We start from the raw sequence: 19,460 nt of genomic DNA on the forward strand, positions 1-19,460 counted from the left end.
GTTTGGATCGAGGCACACATAGCATTATCCTTAGAGAGAAAACGCTCTCATTGCACAAGGCAAGTCACAATATTATACGCTCTTCTCCCAAGATATAACAACCCGTCAGATCAATTAAGTACAGCGAAGAATCTTCGAACCTTATGAACACCAATATCTTAAAGGACAATATAGAGCATAAGACTGAAAACACTTTTTGTGAGTTGATGTGTTTGTTGTCTTTTCCTTATGCACTTAAGTGATATTTATAGATAGAAAATGAAAACATAAGAATCAATCTCATTTAAACAAAAAATATTTTGTAATCAATTTAAAAAACTGTTCACCCATAAATAACATTTACTAATAAAATTAAAAGTCCATTAAAACATGAGTAACAATAGATTTTTTATTTTAATTATATATTTTTAAATTATATTAAATATTTTCAACATAATTTGGTCTCTAGAATTAACAACAAAGGTTTTGGTTACGAAGGAAATTAGTTTCTAAAATGTTCAAAACATTTCCATTGCATAAATCACATTCTTAGTTTACTTAAGCATTTTATCAGTCACCTATTGCATATTAGGATTTCACTTACACATTTTCACAAACAATTTTCATTTTCATAGCTTGGCATTGTTTTAGGTAGTTTCAAATTTCCAAACATGTTTAAATACACTTGTTCATACATTCCATGCATTCATACATGGTTTCCATGTATTAGAATTCATTTTAGTAGATTAAATAATTTCATTCATATTCATAAACCATGCATTTAGTCAAGTTTTGAGTGCACTTTTAGATATACTTTCATGCATCATTTTGTTGGCATTTTGGGATCATTTTTAGCGTTATTTAGAGTATTAGATTGTATTCCCCTTTGTTACATATACAATTCAGATTTCACATGTCTAAATCAACCATCACCTTCATTTCCTTGGATTGATATCCCGGTTATCACTCTATTAGAAGGAGAATCATGATACTTTTGTTAAATTCTTTGGCAATAAATGATTTAGCAAAATAACAATGATAAAAAAAGAAAGAATAAATTGAAGTGTTAACTAACATTCTTCATAGATAAACGCCTAGTGAGGAGGGTAATATGTGGCCCTAGTGTTTGGGTTGTTAGAAGTAGTGTCATAACCATGTATAGTGTAGAAACTACTCCATTTCCCTGTCCATACACGAAGTGAAGAATTTGAATGATCCACACAAATGAGCACTATGAAGGTGAAATATTTTTCCATTATTATATTAGAAGACAGAAGAAAGGTGCGCATGGTGTGTGAGTATGGTGTTGAATAATATAGTAAGCAACTTCAAACTTACCCAAAGAATATTAAACAGCTTGGGTGGGAATTGGTACTTGAATGGACATGACTCTAATTCACCAACTCATTATAGTGCTTCCAATACTTTCCAACAAAATTTTAAACAAATGAGATTTAATCACACTTTCACTACCAATTTTTAAGTTTTAGTGGCGCACACAGGAATAAGTTTCCGAGCAACATGTTAGCTGGAGTACTTACAACCCAAAACTAGTTTATTGTGAGGATCATTCTAGTTTCTATATATTTTAATGAATCTGTATATAACCTATGTAACACTGAATTTCGTACAATACAATAGTTCATAAGTTTTATAATGTTCAATGATACTAAATTATTTGATTTGTCTTTACTTTATGGAATATAAGAGTTTAAGATGCCACCAAAGGAGACTCTTGTCTCACTACAAGGTTGATTCTAGAAGAGACAGGGCACTCACTGTGTCATGCAATGCACAAGACATGTTGCTTCCACGCAGTAATTTTACATTCACTTGTAAGTAATTATAAGAAAAAGAAAATAATAATAATAATAATAATAATAAAATCTTAAGCAATCAGTTTGAATATGATATAGTACGGGGACATGTAAAGAAAAATGATTAGAAAATGGGCATTAAAGAAAGAAATTGTAGGGTTGGAAAAGAAAGAAGTAAACGAAGGGTGATTAATTAGTGCAAAATAAAGTGGGCCACTAACCGTCTAGCCAATTAAGAATGAAAAATATGGGTATGGAGTGTGGTGAAGGTGAAGTTAGATTGCAAATTAATTACAATATTAAGAGCAAGAAAAGTAAAATTTATTGATTGTGGGAATTTTGGGAAATGATGAGAATGAAAATGAGAGGATGAAATCAGCATCTTCCTCTTTAGACGGCCAATTCTTGTGATCATGTAAGCAGAATCACACCAACTACAAACTTCTGAATCAAACATTCATCATTCTTTTCTCTCTTCAACTCACCCTAATTATTAACATTAATTTCAAAGTCAATTTCTCTCAAATGCCACCCTTTCCATGCCATTTTTCCACCTCCTTTTCTTTCACATATTTGATCATACCAACTAAATTGTTGCATATTTTATTTTATAGAGATCCATATTTAGTAAATACAAGACAAATTTATTATATATATATATATATATATATATATATATATATATATATATATATTATCTTCTAAATTGATTTTGTAAAATTGAATTAATTTAAAACATGATATTAGAGTTATTTAAAACTATTCTAACAAAATTTATTATTTATTATGTTGTCATGCCTATAAGTATATACAAATCTAATTTTAGCAACATGATTATATTGTTGAATTAACTTAAAATTAAATTTTTTAATGAAAATTTCCATATTCGTTGTATTGATGATTTCATAGTATTATCAATTTATTGCTGCCAAACTATTGATGTATAATACTTCTATAATAAAATTTAGTAGTAATATTTATTATTATAAAAAGTTGTAGTTATTTTGTAAAGAATGTGTACGTTTCGGTAATATAGAAGTATAATAGGTTAGGATGAGATCATATACTTGGATGCAAAATTATTATTAGGTATAATTAGTCGCATAGTATCCAGTTTGGTACTGAAGTTTCTAATTGGTACCCGGTTTAAAAAAAGTCTCAATTACATACTCAAATTAGTTTAAGTGCACCAATTGAGTCCATTTCAGTTGACGCCGTTAGAAAAGTTAACGTTGACTGATAGAGGTTGGTCTCTGAATTAAATTTGGAACACGTGGTGATTAATTTTTACTGACGTGGAAATGTGGGGAAGAATATTAAATATGTTTTGTAATGAAAAAATAAAAAAAGAAAAGAACGAAAATAAAAAAAGAAAAGAACGAAAATAAAAATTAGGGGCGAGAAGTTAAAAAGAAGTGGCAGAAGGTTGTGATAAAGACGTGAAATTGGGGAAAGTTGAAGCAGGGGAGACGAAGTTGTTCGCGAGGTGGTGGAGAAATTGAAGGCAGATTTGGAACACTGAAGTGTTTCTCTAAAATAATTAGGGCACCACGAAGTGGTGCACGATTGTTCGCGAAGTGTTATAATTTTAGTATTTTTCTAAAATAATTTTAATATGTTCAGAAAGATGGAAGAAGGAATAGGAGAGTGAAAGTGGTGGAATAGCAGAAGGGTTTTTGGTGGGTTTTGCTTCCCTCACTCCATTATTCCCATTCCCAGTTTTTGGCGACCAATTCCAGTATTTCCTATCCTACACCCTCCCCACTCCTCCTCTCGCAGTTTCTCCTCCTCCACTCTCTCCAGAGGCGACGGCGTCTCCCTCTGCTGCCAGATGTGGATCGACGAAACAAAAATGAGGAGACGCTCTGCTGTTGGGAACCCCACGAAGAACACGAACAACCTTCTTTACGAGACATTGCGGAATTGGAAAACGAGTGGAAGAACAAACGAAATTAGGGCACCACTTACTGTACGGATATTGATGAAGAAAAAACTGGATTAGGGCAGAAGATAGGGAGGAAGAAGACAACGAAAATGGGGGCAAATCTCCTTTAAATGTAAATACCACGTGGTCACTGTACAATTATAATTTCAACCACTCATGTGTTATTATTTGACACGTATCCCTTCTGCACTGCCACCTCACCTTTTTCTAAACGCCGTTTCTGAACATTTAACGGTTTGGACTCAATTGGTGCACTTAAACTAATTTGGGTACGTAATTGAGACTTTTTTTAAACCGGGTACCAATTAAAAACTTCAGTACCAAACTGGGTACTATACGACTAATTATACCTTATTATTATTTGAATTTGGACTTATGGAACGGTTGGGTACCTATATTTTCTTGCCTAATTAATTTATTGCTTTATGATTAAAATAAAAAAAAACCGTCCATCTATCATCTCCCTTATTTAAATATTTAAATTTAATATTTTTTTTCTTTCAGATTTTATTGGTATTCGCAGTGAAAATATAATCATTTTAAGATTATATATTTAACAAGCAATAATTTCATACTAGATTAAATTGACTATTTAGATTGAAAGAGAATTCATTTTCTTCATCTATTTTTTTTTTATTAAGACGTCTTTGTGTAGTTGATCAATTGATGAGTGCTAGATTATATAAATCAACAACTAAAATTCAATGATTGAAAATTCATGGGATACTGGCAAGATCTGTGTGTTCTTGATATTAGGTTTTTCTTATTAAAAAAAGAGAAAGAAGCCAATTAAAATTGGAAATTGAGCTCATGGTCTTAATAACTTCACTAGCTAGCCTCATTGCTTTAGTTTGAAAAAGGGAGGTTCTAAATTGATGCAATTAGAAAAGTATAGAAGATGAATAAATATTATTATTTTCCTTTTATATTTTCTATTTATTTTTTCTGCCATTCTAATTGGCATCAATTGTGCATGACATGGAGACAACATATGATGGAAATCATTATAGATTTGTTGATTAGTGGGAAAAGTTTGTCTCGGATAAGTAGACAAGAAATAAACCATGTTACTTATTAAATACTACAACAACATTCAATGATAAGTTGACAATGAACGGGTCACATTTTAGAAGTGATTTTAATTAGTGCACATATCACTTTTCTTGCTATGTGTATTACTTTTCCTTTTATTTTCTTCATACGGTGGAGGATTTCAGATATTATAATGCAAATTGTAACTTTTTCTCGTCAACCCTCATAATTAATTTGAAGAGTAATTATGTTTAGTATGAACATATTTAATAACAAAATCAATGAATTAAAATGGCACGTAGCAATGAATTCATTAGGTTGTTTATACTTTTCTATAAGTTATCAACGAAATGTACATTGAATAACACCTATTTTTTAGCATTGTATTTAAGTTTTAAAAGTCTTTTAGTTAATAATCTTCCAAAGTTATGTTCTCTTTTATGATTAATTTCTAACATGAAGTTTTTTTTTTTATTAAAAGTTGAGTTATAGAAAAAATTACTAATAGAATTAATTAAATATAGATGAGTAAATCTTAAAAAGAGAAAGTTAATTACTATTAGGAATCGAGTAAATAAAATAAGCATTTTATCAATTTCAATTCATATACATGAATTGACAATATTAAAAAATTTACAACAAGTAGTGCATACTTAATTCTTATTATAGATAAAATTAGAAATTTATACGATATTTTCGGCACTATTTTCTCTATCATATAAACAACCTTTATATTTTTCTTTCCTATATCTTTCTTTACTGGTTATTTTATTATATGAGGATATTATTTGAATGTAAATTTCTATTTCAATTTATCATCTCTACTTAAGATTTTTTTTCTTTAATTAACCGAGAAAAGTAGAAAATTAAAGAAAATAAGAGAAATAAAATATGAAATTGTACCGTCTCGGCTCAATTCCCATCAAAACTCAAGCATCCAACGCAAGTCAAGCACCTCAGAACGGTGATGAATGGAGTTTTCCAAGGAGCAAGTCATCAAGAGGATGAGGTCTTCATTCTAGACACGAGGTGAAGCACCTAGGAAGCAACTCATCTAGAGGATGAGGTTTTTATCCTAGATGAGTTAAATCGCCTGAGGAACAGCTCGTCCAGAGGATGAGGTCTTCATCCCAAAGACGAGGTGAAGCACTTGGGAAGCAGTTCATCCAGAGGATGAGGTCTTCATTCTAGAAGAGATGAAGCACTTGAGGAGCAGATCATCTAAAGGATGAGGTCTTCATCCTAGAGATTAGTCAAAGCACCTGTGAAAGTAGCTCATCTAGAGGATGAGGTCTTCATCCTAAAAGCATGGTGAAGAGCCTGAGGAGCAGCTCGTCCAAGGGACGAGGTCTTCATCCAGAGACGAGATGAAGTGCTTGAGGAGTAGCTCATCCAAAAGACGAGGTCGACCTCAAGGGGATGAAGCGTGTAGGGAGCACCTCGGCCAGAAGATGAGGCTACCCAAAAAGCGTCCAATATCTGAAAATCTCACATAGCAAAGCCCAACCTCAACGCATATACCCATACTCTAACATGAATATCTAGACATCCAGTATCTAGGGAGGTGGCTTGAAACTTTCATCACTAGATAGACCACGATCTCACAAGTAGTTATAACTGTCGTATATTAAAGAAAAAATAATCCAATGTGAAACTGACCGTCCCCTTTACAAATACGGACGAGTTCACTTTTGCAAGGGGACATCTCTTTTGTGCGAACGCGAGGATTTTAGTTTCTAAAGCATTTTGAATATTTGTTGACGGTAGAAAGAATAAGTAATCTTTCTTTTACTGAAACAAAAATTAAGTTGTTTAAAGAAGTAAATAAAATATATGAAAAATGTGTAAATAATTTAATTGATGTAATAGAATAATTTCTTTGTATGTATTAATATAATTACAAAAGAATTTATAAAATAATTTAATTTATTTATTATTTAATTATTTATTTTAGTATAATAAAAGACTTAAATATTAATAAATAATAAATAACGTAAAAAAATCAAATATATTTTATTTGTACAATATTTTCTCTATAAATCATGTGAAAATTATTGAAAAGTTTAACATTAAAATATTTTCATTCTAGGTGTTTTACATACATATTTTTTTAATTCTTAAATTTTAAACTTTCTTTACGATTATTTTTTTTTTCTAAACGCGCATTTTCATCTTTAAAGATTAATTATGCTGATTTATTATAAGAAGATTGATTATAAACAAAGAATTATTATCATATTAAGAGTCACGTCTATTAAAATTAATTCAAGACGATTGAAATATTTTTTTTTATTATTTTCTGAGACTTCTTTTAAAAATAAAACCCTGACCGTGACCGAAATGCATGCTTCGAAATTGACAATATCTCAAATGATCGACAATGATTTCAGGCTTGGTATATGAACACAAAGTGTAAAGCTTCAATGTTATATGATATAAAATTGCTCTTCCCAGTGTTCTAAGTGGCAGTACCAGAGAGAGGAAAATTAAAGACCTTCGACTCAAGGAGCACTAGCAATTAAAAAATAAGCTACTCCTGTACAATGAGAAAAATAATAGTAGTAGAAAAATTATAAGGTAAAACCAAACAAGACAAACTATATATGTACAACCAGAGAAAATCGAAATGCTCCATGTCTGCCACTTGAAATACAAGAATTTTGGCGTCCACCACACTTTAAATAATGCTGCCATATACACATACTACCCCACATCAACATGAACATTGATCCACCACAAACCAAAATAACCATGCAAAACCCATGATGGCAAATCTGTAATTAATGGAAACTCACAGTGCAATACCACATACCAACTATTCCATCTACACATTTATATACCACACTCTTTTCCACCTTCACATGCCAACAAAACTCTCAAACTTCATTCACCAAACCCATTCTCACTCCCAAAGATGCAAGCCAAACCCATCCACAACACCCCAACATACATTCCTCCACCCATTAGGCCATCACCTCCGCTGCACCAAACCCCCTCCTTCACACCACCAACCAAACCCCGTGCAATCTCCATTTCTACACCCAATACTCCTGTTGCCATACCAATCCCACAAACTATTGAACCTGATGACTCCATAGCTGCATACTATGACTACCAATTCTTGTTCATGTCCCAAAGATCCGAAGCAACCCGACCCGTTACTCTGAGCACCGTGGAAGGTGTGATCCCGACCGATTTCCCCGCCGGCACATACTACCTAACCGGACCGGGGCTATTGACCGATGATCACGGCTCCACGGTGCACCCTTTGGATGGGCATGGTTACTTAAGGGCATTCACTTTTGATAATGTTACTAAGAATGTGAAGTACATGGCTAAGTACATTAAAACGGAAGCACATGTGGAAGAACATGACCCCAAGACGAAGAAGTGGAAATTCACACATAGAGGACCATTTTCTGTGTTGAAGGGTGGAAAAAAGGTAGGGAACACTAAGGTCATGAAAAATGTGGCTAACACTAGTGTTCTAAAGTGGGGGGGAAAACTCCTGTGCATGTGGGAAGGTGGGGAACCGTATGAGATCCAAGCCGGTACGTTGGATACGATTGGACAATACAACATCATGGATGGTCTTGATTTCGAAGATCATCATGATGAGAGTAGAGGTGGTGATGTTTGGGAGGTGGCTGCCAACTTATTGAAGCCTATATTATACGGTACGCATTCATTCATACTTTCTAATAATTACGTGTACCTGCATTCGACACTTTTTTTTTTTTTTCTGCAGTAACTTGTATGATTCAACTTTAGAACTGTTTATATGTATAGTTAATCAGAAATTTGTGTGTTGCAGCAGATAGGTTACTGGTTTGAAATTTTGATAGTAAATGTACATGAATTTAGTAGGGCAGTGTGATAACCATGTATAGTGTAGAAACATGAACTGAAGAGTTTGTATATGACATGACAAGATGGGCACAAATGAAGGTGAAATATTTTTCCATTATTATATTACAAGACACAAGAAAGGTGGGCATGCTTTGTGATTATGGTGTTGAATAATATAGTAAGCAACTTCAAACTTACCAAAAAGAATATATTAAACAACTTGGGTGGGAATTGGCGGTTCAATGGACAGGCAGTAGCAGTATGGGACTCTTGTTAAGCAACTCATTATAGTGCTTCCAATACTTTCCAGCCAAATTTAAAAAAAAAAAAAATTGAGATTTAATGACACTTTCACTACCAATTAAGTTTTAGTGGCACACAAAGGAATAAGTTTCAAGATACATATTAGCTGGAGTACTTACAAGCCAAAACTAGTTTATTAGTGAGGATCATTCTAGTTGTCAAAGAGAAATTAAATATATCGTCTTGATATATTTTAATTAATCTGCATAAGCCATGTATCATTGGATTTCGTACAATACTATATAGTTCACATAGGTTTTATAAAATATTCTATGATACTAAAATATTTGATTTGTCTTTACTTTACGGAATAAAGGAGTGTTTAAGATGCCCCCAAGGAGACTCTTGTCTCACTACAAGGTTGATTCTAGACGGGACAGGCTACTCACTGTGTCATGCAATGCGGAAGACATGTTGCTTCCACGCAGTAATTTTACATTTACTGGTAAGTAATAATCACAAAGACAAATATTCTGAAAAATTAACTTATTTTACTTTCATTTATTTTCTGCATAAATTTATTGTGAAATATGTTTTTGATTTTGCAGTTAAATTTTGACCTGTACTTTTTGTATTCTCTGTAGAGTACGACTCAAATTTCAATGTAGTGCAGAAGCAAAATTTCAGAATACCAGATCACTTGATGATCCATGATTGGGCCTTCACAGATACCCACTACATAGTATTTGCCAATCGCATAAAACTTGATGTACTAGGTAAGATCTGATGTTTGAAAATCTGCACCAAATTTTCTTCTTTCGTAATAAATAATAATTTCCTAATTGCTATCGATACAATATAACTGTATCAAAGTCAAGTAAGAAAAACTTTATAGGCTTACGATTATTCTACTGATAAAATCTTATTAATAATATATTAGTGTTTTCGGTGAGGAGATGTAAACTTAATTATCTATTCCACTTTTCCTTCCACTTTTACCCTCATATACCTTATCTCAATACTAATTACATTCATTATTAGTGGATCTTGATTCCTATATATATATTCAAAAAACAATAATAAAATCTTAAGCAATCACTTTCAATATGACTAAGCTACCTGATATAGTACGCGCACATGTAAACAAAATCATTAGAAAATGAACACCATGTGTTTGAGGTTATGTCAAACAGAAGCTCTAAATAAAATACTTTTCAGGATCAATGGCAGCAGTGTATGGAATATCTCCAATGATATCAGCATTAAGAGTAAACCCAAGTAAGAGCACATCTCCAATATACCTGATTCCAAGGTTTCCAGAGAAACAAAAGGGCAAAGAGAGAGATTGGAGAGTAGCAGTTGAAGCACCTTCACAGTTGTGGTTGCTTCATGTTGGCAATGCCTTTGAAGTTAGACATCAACATGGGAATTTGGATATCCAAATACAAGCTGCTGCATGCTCTTACCAATGGTTCAATTTCAGCAAGTTATTTGGTATGTTCTTAATTCCTTAATTTTTCTACAATAATACAATAATATTAAAATATATTATGTAATTTATTCCACATCAAAACCTCTACAGACTCGTGATTCTCTTAATAAATAAATGATTTTTTTTTCCCTGGCAAACATCCTTAATGTGAATGGAAGTAGTTTGCTTGGTTTTTTCTAAGGTAAAAGGACAGAACAATGAATTGAGATGTTCAATAAAGTAAGTAGATTTGTTAATCATAAACAAAAGTGTCTCTGATAGAAACACCATTTGGGCTAATTTATCAGGATACGACTGGCAAAAGAGGAAGCTAGACCCTGCAATAATGAATGTAAAAGGTGGAACTGAGTTATTGCCTCATCTTGTTCAGGTATATTAATTGATGCTCTCCTTATTCCTAATTTTAATAAAAAAATAATAATATTAAGAGAAAGAAGATAAAAACAATGCAAGATATAAATTTTTTAATAAATAAAAAATATGAAGAGAAAGAAAGTGAAAACAGTACAAAGGTATCGGGTTTAGATTCCTTCTGTCTCTCTGTACAGTATCTTCTTACCAAATATTTCATGATTTTAATATGGAAAATAATACTCACACTTTTCTAAGCAAAAATATACACCCACTTTAATAATACAATTATATATTTTAAAATTTTAAATTAAAAAATAAATAAAATATTTTTAATTTTGAATTGTTAGGTATAAAAAAGACACTAACTTCCTTTTTAAAAAAAATTGTAGTTATATCAACCAAATAAAGAGTATATGTAACATGCCTAAAGGATTACGCACCCCATTAATTTCAACCCAAAGGATTTTGTTTTAATTTCTTTTTAATGACCAAAAGAAAATAGATATTTTGAGCTATTATAAGCTACTTCACATTTTGTATAACATTATATGCGAAAACAACTACAATTTTTTGAATGATTTATGCAAAGTATTTTTATTATGAAATCAAAATTTATTGAATTATTACAACTGCAACTCTTTAGAAAAATAAGTAAATTAGATCATATATATTTATGAAAATTTATTTACAAAATTTCAAGTGAAACACATTATATGAGATAAATTACATATGGTGTATTTATTCATTAATGAGAAGGTAAACTATATGATATATTCATTAAAATGAACATAAACTTATCATAACGCGTTAAAACATGTTCATGAGATTTAATTGTGTTGCTCTTTTGCCACAACATGTTGTACAACATGATGCAGGTATCTATAAAACTAGATTCAGACAACAATTGCCAAGAATGTGATGTGAAGCCTATGAAAAAATGGAAGAAATCCTCAGATTTTCCTGCGACCAATCCAGCATTTTCCGGGAAGAAAAACAAATATCTGTATGCAGCAACAACCTTAGGATCTCGAAAAACATTACCATGTTTCCCTTTCGACACTGTTGTGAAACTAGATCTAGACACTGATTCTGCACAAACTTGGACTGCTGGAAGGAGAAGATTCATTGGTGAACCCATTTTTGTTCCCAAAGGTGACGGAGAAGATGATGGCTATCTTCTTGTCGTTGAGGTGAGTATCATTGTTATTTTGTCGTCTACGTTCTTTACTTCATATGGGTATCCATGTATGAAATATTCTCTTCAAAAACGGTTGATAATTATAATATTATCACCATGAAGGAATATACCCTAAAGAGTGATTAATGAGAAAGACAAGATAATTTTTTATATGTACTTAGTACAACATGACATAGAACTTTGTCCACATTAATTTAGAGCCTTGTCAATTATATTTGCCTATTTTTTTTTAAATAGGTTTCATTAAATATTGATCTGATTTGGTGTTTGCAAATTTAGATTAATGTGTCAAATGTAAAAGTAATCATATATATTTAAGTTTGACTTGATGAACTAAATATTCAATTAGTATGAAGAAGTTGTGGGTGGTGTTTTCTGACTAAAGGTTTTGCAAGATTTTTCTTTATAAAAAAATGTCATGTCACGTGTGAAATGAAACTTTAGAAGAGTTTTTTTTTTTTTTTTTTTCTGTTGATGATATATTGAAATTAATTATTTGTTTTTGCAGTATGCTGTTTCAATGAATAGATGCTACCTCGTCATCTTGAACCCAAAAAGGATAGGATCAGATAATGCCCTTGTTGCCAGGATCGAAATTCCAAGTCACTTAAATTTTCCTCTAGGTTTTCATGGTTTCTGGGCAGCTAATTAGATAAAACCCTAATTAAGTTATTACAAATTTTCTTTTATATTGGAAATTCAGAAATTATATTCAATATTGATGCAATTGATTGTACAGTTTCCCGATACGATTATTTATTAATACGTAGTTGTAAGGTTTTTTTTTTTTTTATCTAAAATGAGCAAGCCATGTAAGTTGTTAGCAATCAATAAAATATGTGTACAATTCAATTAGCAAGTTTCTCTTCACATGCCTTATCCTTGTGATAGATATGAGAGCTATAAAAATTTAAAGAGCAAATATATCTAAGTATTTTCTTCATCTTCCAAATGTGATGAACTACCAAAGTATTTCACTAATGAACTTATTTTTGTAAACTACAAAGGATTTCACTGATCACTCTAACTAATTACAAGTAGTAGCACTATTACCTCTCATTTATATTAGTACATAAATTAACTTTTGAGTATCTACTACTCTTCCCTTAAAATTAAGCATTATACAAAACATCACTCTTGGCATTGAACAACATCACTTTGCCTATATAACAAAAAGTTGTTTAAGAGAATACAAGGAAAATTCTCAAGAAAGACAATACATGAAATAGATGCTCTTGTACTATTTAACTTCACAACGATGAAGAATTTACAAACAACGTTCTCACTCTAACGTCATATTGTAGATGATCTTTTACTAATTACTATAGAAGCTTTTTAAACTTGTTACATGCAAAACTTATGCAAGATGTGTGTAGTTTATCATTTTTATACATAACTTCACTTCTATTTATAAATGTCCTAAATGAATTATTGTCACTTGTGCTTTTTTATTTCCTAGAGTTTTTTCAGAAAATGCTTAACTTCATGCTAATAACCCCCTCTATTGTACTCAAAATGCATGGAAAGGAACAATCTTTATCTATACACTACTAGAATTTCTATTATTTTATATGAAGTTTCTTGCAGATTTTTTACAAAAATTTGCAGGAAAAGAGCTTCCTACCATTTTTTCTATGAATTTTGATCGGCAGGTAATACTTTCGTGAGTAATGAATTACCGTGGAATTTAAAATTCGCAGAAAATTTCTTGCAAATTTTTTTATGAAAAATATTCACAGTAAATTTTTTTACGAACAAAAATTCACAACAATTTTTCCTGTGAAAAAATCAAATTAAAAAATCACAAGTACTTTTTCCTGCAAATCTACATTTTACAAATAATTTTTCTTAAAAAAATGCAGCTAATTTTTCCTGCAAAATTAGATTTGTAAGTACATTTTTATACTAATAATTTCGCAGGAAATTTTGCAAAAAAATATAATAAATTTTAAAAAATATATAATCTTTATTTTTATTATTTTTAAATGTCAAAATAAGTTATGAATGATTTATTTATTTTATTTATTATTAATACCTAAAATTAAATTATGAAATTTGTACTTGAAATAAATAAATAGAATATTAGTAGTAGCCAAATATTTTAATAACTTCAAATATTTTCAACATCAATTATCATAAACAATTAGTAGTCATATTGACGGTATTACATAAACTTAAAACACTAACTCCAAACCATTCATGGAGATTTAATTACAAACTCTATACTAGAATAATGTTTGAGACACACACCCATATGATGTTTAATAAAATTAACTTTCTCCTCAAAATTATTATGCTTAATTGACTGGTTGCAACAATATTTGCATCAGAAGCCTTCTCCTTTAAAGTATACATGTTAACTTTTATCCTGCATTTTCAATAACCCAATTTAATATGCTTCTATTACAATAAGTTAACAAAACAATCCATTTGATTTCATAGAATGTACGAGCATTTATATCTTGTTTGTAACTTTTTGTCTAGTTAAACTAGCCTTGATTTCAGAATATAATAGAGGACATTAAATATGTAATAATCTCATAAATATTTGTTTGTAAAGATTAAACGTACATAGTGGAAAAGTTGCACAATAATTAGAAACATAAAAAAATATCCATTAAATTCAATTACCAAACATTTAGACTAAACAAGTATATAAACACAATCCATGTGTATTTATTAAGGTTGAAATGTAGAGAAAATAAAGGAATTAATGTTATAAGAACGTGTTTTCTAGTTCACATACTAGTTATGACATATAGCCCCTCAATATTACAAGGTTTTGATGTTGAAGTTTGGCAATCAAAATAACCTCCTCCTTGAATTCTTGCAGCCCTTGAATGGAAACACTTGAAAGTATCTTTACAGATATTTCTTGTCCTTTAGGAAATGTTCCCTGAATAAAAAGTTTTGATATATTATGAGAAGATTTTGCAAAATTCAATGTTTGGTAGGTACAGTTCGATGAATTGAACAAATCATCTTATAAACAAATCTATAACCTTGCAAAGTTCCAACAAAAAAGAAACTCAAGTTTGAAAAATAACATAAATATCTTGTTACCATTATGCTCAAGAAGATAAAAAATCTAATAGAAAAGAAAGCCCACTGATGTATAGAATCTTATATGGAGAAGAACGTTGAAAAGAAGATGAACCATGCGTACTTTCTAAGCTAGTTCAGAATCCATGGAAGTGCATATAACACAAAGTCATGGCAAAGAAATTAAGTAAAAAGAAGGTGATTTGAGAAAGAGATAGAGTATGGAAAACACATATAGTAACAACATATCAACAGTTGAAGTGTCAAAGAGCCCTAATTTCAAGTTTAACAAAAGTTATTTGTGAAAGAGCTCGAGAACTTTAAATCAAGGACAAAAATCATAAACCAATAGTTTGTTTCATATGAGCATACCTTCCGGTCACGATGCAAAACAAAATCTAAATGCAGGTTTTCCATTGCCAATTGTAATTGAATGAACCATTTGCATAATTTATGAAAAATTTTGACAACATTCAATGTAAGTCATTCGTACTATAAAGTAAACATGTAAGTCATTTGTATAATAATTAAATGAATACATCCATAAAAGGACTTTTAAAACTTTCCTATAGTACCAATTGCATCAAATTTGTACCTATAATCAAAAACTTGTACTCTTTGCAAATTCAAATGAAATACATTAAGTAATACAATAAATAACAAAATCATATTAATATAACAAGTAAAGAATAAAATAGTAATTATCACCATCTTCTGTATGGTCACTATCGTCATCATCCTCATTCTCATTAGTATGTGCAGATGATAAAGATTGATGAGAAGAGGATGCCACATATCCTAAATGTTGCATTAAAGTTATTACTTGATTTTTTGTCTTAGTCAACTCTTTTCTCATTTCTATTTTATCTTTTCTTTGTTTTTGCAACTCTCTTTTCATTTTTACCTTTTCTTCTTCTTGTCTTTGTAATGATTCATTTAATGCTTGAATCTGACTTCTTAAAGCATCAACTTCCTCAAAATGTAATTGTTGACTTGAGGTTGAAATAAACATTCTACCCACAGATCCAAGACCAAATACCCTTCCCTTTTTCTTACCAACTGAGTCAATCCATATATCCTAATCAGATGGATTTTCGTGAATGGATTGTTCACCATCATTAGCATTCTCCATATTGCTTTGAGATGTTAACTCACTTTTTCTTTGTTCAAATTTGTCCTGCAAATGAAAAGTACTTAATGAAAACAAAGAGATTAAGAACTCAATAAAAACAATTTGTTCATTGGATAAGCAAAAATTGGCTTTAGGCTTCATACATTTTCCATTAGGATTTGTTTTCAACAATAACTCCTTCCTATGACAATACATTGCCAAGTCCAATCGTGCATTTTCATTGTCTTTAGTTTTCTCTTTGTTGTCCAAAATAGTGTGGATCACATTTTCAAATACATTCTTTTCTATATGCATAACATCTAAATTGTGTCTCAAAAGATTGTTTTTCCAATATGGAAAATCCCAAAATATGCTTCTCTTTGTCCAATTATGGGAATGTCCATGGCCAATAACATTGCATATCCTCACTTCAGTTGACTTAGCAATGCTAGAAACCATCTCATATACTTGTTCACCATTTAACCTCTGAGGAGGATAATCATTCTCAATTCTATTTTTGTAAAAGGCTTCCTTATTTCTCCTAAAAACATGATTACAAGGTAAAAATTGACGATGACAATCAAACCAAGTCATTTTTCTTCCATTCTTGAGTGAGAAAGCTTTCAATTTATTCGTACATATTGGACATGCAAATTTTCCAGCAGTACTCCATCTAGACAACATTCCATAGGCAAGAAAATCATTTATTGTCCACATCAAGGCAACTTTTAATCGAAAATTTTGCTTTTTAGATGCATCATATCTTATGACACCATCATTCCATAATTGTAACAATTCATCAACGAACGGTTGCAAATACACATCAATTTTAGCTTTTGGATTGTGTGGGCCTAGAATGATCAAAGTCAAGAATATATAAGGAGTCATCATACATAGTTCCGGGGGGAGTGTCAACACCCAATTTCGTCCGGATAAATGCATTTGTTTTGTTAATATATATATATATATATATATATATATATATATATATATAATAAAATAAAAAAATATGTTTTTGATTGATGGTAGATTTTTTTAACTTTAATTCTACCATGGAAAAAAAGAGAATGGAGAATCTAATTTGTTCATAATTATCACACCCTTTTCATGGACCTAAATGTTTTATACATATTTTCACCCCCAATGTTTGTTATTTACACTCCTCACATAACATGTTAGAAAATGACATTTTATAATCTCTATTTTTAGAGGAGGGTATAATATTAGAAACAATATTCTTCATAATAATTAGAATAAATATCTTGAATTTATACTTATGAGATGTGTCTCATTGTTTTTTCAGTCAAAGAAGAAATTATTTTAATAATTAGAAGCAAATATTCCCGATCATAATGTTTTTTAGAGAATGGTAAGATTTTAATAATTAGAAGAAAATATTCCTGGTAATAATTAGAGTCAATTATACGAATAATATGTTATGATTTGATCAAAATATTCATGTACCGGAAAATATATGATTCTATTAATTACAAACAATATTTTGTTAATAATTATAATCAATGCCTTGGATATTATGCAACGATTTAATTTCTATAATATGTTTCATCGAGACCAATTCCTTCCTCATATCTTTTATTATAATTAAAGACTAGGATTTCAGTGGTATCCCAAGGTGTCTATATAAGCACAAAACCTCTCCAATGCAAGACACAAAAAAAAAAATTCGAAAAACCTCTCTTTTTTGTTATTACCAGAGCACACACACAAAAGGGGTCCCTTTACTATCCTTTCAGTCAATTTTTGCTCTATATGGGACAACCCTGAAAGGTAAATTCTCTTTGCTCCTAATGTTATTCATGTACTGCTTAGACTCTCTTATAATATCAAATATATGATCGATTAACTTATTGTCTGGCTAAATGTGTTTGGGGTTCAAACGCTAGGTGATTTTTGGGTTTGGGTTCGTCATTGATATGCTTAACCCTTCTCTATCCTTTTATTTTGGATGCCATTATCTTGGTAATTAGAAAGGTTTTTCGTAGGCTTTAATTCTCTTATAAAAAAAATAATAAATAATAAAAAATAAAAAATAATGTTATTTCTTTTATATAAGTATTGAATACTATGCCAAGTCTCCGACTTGCTTAATAATCAAAACACTCCTTCATAGGTTTTTAATTCTTTTTTAAACAAAAAAAATTAATAATAATAAAAAATATATAATTTTTTTTAATATAATGTCAAGTTTGTGATTTGTTTGATAACTCAATATTTTATCATGTAGAATCTCAGGTTCTCTTGATATTAATGAAATATATATATATATATATATATATATATATATATATATAATTTAAAAAAAAATAATAATATCAAACAACAAATATTTGTATAAAAAACTACATTATCCCTGATTTTCCAGATGGAAATACGTAGGAGCGATGTACAATCCTCGTCAGGCCAAAAAAATAAAAAACAATTTTGTTTTTAATCTTTATTATTTTTGTATGTTTTTTTTATTTTGTTTGATTTTTTGGGAAACAACGAATATTTTAAACATTAAATTCTATCTTGCACACTTAACTAAAGAGGGTATCGTCTTAAGACGGGCGTTGTGGGGTGTTAATACCTTCCCCATACGTAACTGACTTCCGAACCCAAATTTGGTTTCAACGACCATTCTTTTTTAAGATTTTTCTGTAGTTTTCCATAATAAATTATGGTGGTGACTCCTCTGTACCTTTTAAATTATTTTCGTCACCCCGTCGCGATCTTGGTTGCGACAGATTTATAATTAAAATTAAAAAAAAAACTACCATCAATTAAAAACATATTTTTTATTTTATATCCAATTTCGTCTCGGGGCCCTCGGATGTAATGCTCGCGATCTCGGATTTGTGTCAAAATTAAAAACACTTTTTTAATTTTTATTAAGGGCCAGTAATATTTTTCGGGACTAATTGCATTGCGAGCGGTCGTAAACGATGTTGTTTTGATTGTACCAGCAGAGACTTTGAACAGCAGAGAAACCGAGCTCGGGAACTTCCTATAAAATCACATAGTCGTTTCATTTACCATGTCTCGTCTCATTTCTATTGTTATGCATTCTCTCGTTCTGCACTGTCTCGTTCTGCACTTTCGCCTTCTTCACTCTTTCGTTCTTCACTTTTCTCTGAGGATGAATAAGATAAAAGATCTCGAACGATCGGCCAAACTAATCCTCGCTGGATACTTGTTGGGCAATAGAGTTGTGCTAATGCTAGTGCTAGTGTCCGTACGTAGTATGTCGACGTTGACATTAAGCTTCAATCCAAGGAGGCTCCATTGATGACGAAACCTCCACTGGTGGCAGAAGTCTCTCCACCGATGATGGCGATGGAAGGCTCTTCTCGTACTCCTCCGCTCGAGAAAAAGGAAGTCAATAACAAGAAGAAATG

At 30.7% G+C, this 19,460-nt stretch overlaps 1 protein-coding gene across 1 annotated transcript; it reads left to right on the forward strand.

The window, feature by feature from the left end:
- Window positions 1–7,653: 7,653 nt before the first annotated feature.
- CCD7 (carotenoid cleavage dioxygenase 7) lies at window positions 7,654–12,768 on the forward strand. Its single transcript, XM_028071161.2, has 7 exons — window positions 7,654–8,450; window positions 9,242–9,370; window positions 9,510–9,641; window positions 10,084–10,359; window positions 10,645–10,727; window positions 11,587–11,901; window positions 12,418–12,768. Exons 1-7 carry the CDS (start codon window positions 7,688–7,690, stop codon window positions 12,559–12,561), a joined length of 1,842 nt encoding a protein of 613 aa, XP_027926962.1. The 5' UTR covers window positions 7,654–7,687; the 3' UTR covers window positions 12,562–12,768.
- Window positions 12,769–19,460: the final 6,692 nt, after the last annotated feature.

The sequence above is a fragment of the Vigna unguiculata genome, chromosome 5, assembly GCF_037176805.1.
Source record: "Vigna unguiculata cultivar grain cowpea cultivar isolate G323 ecotype 2 chromosome 5, ASM3717680v1, whole genome shotgun sequence".
Taxonomy (NCBI): Eukaryota; Viridiplantae; Streptophyta; class Magnoliopsida; order Fabales; family Fabaceae; genus Vigna; species Vigna unguiculata.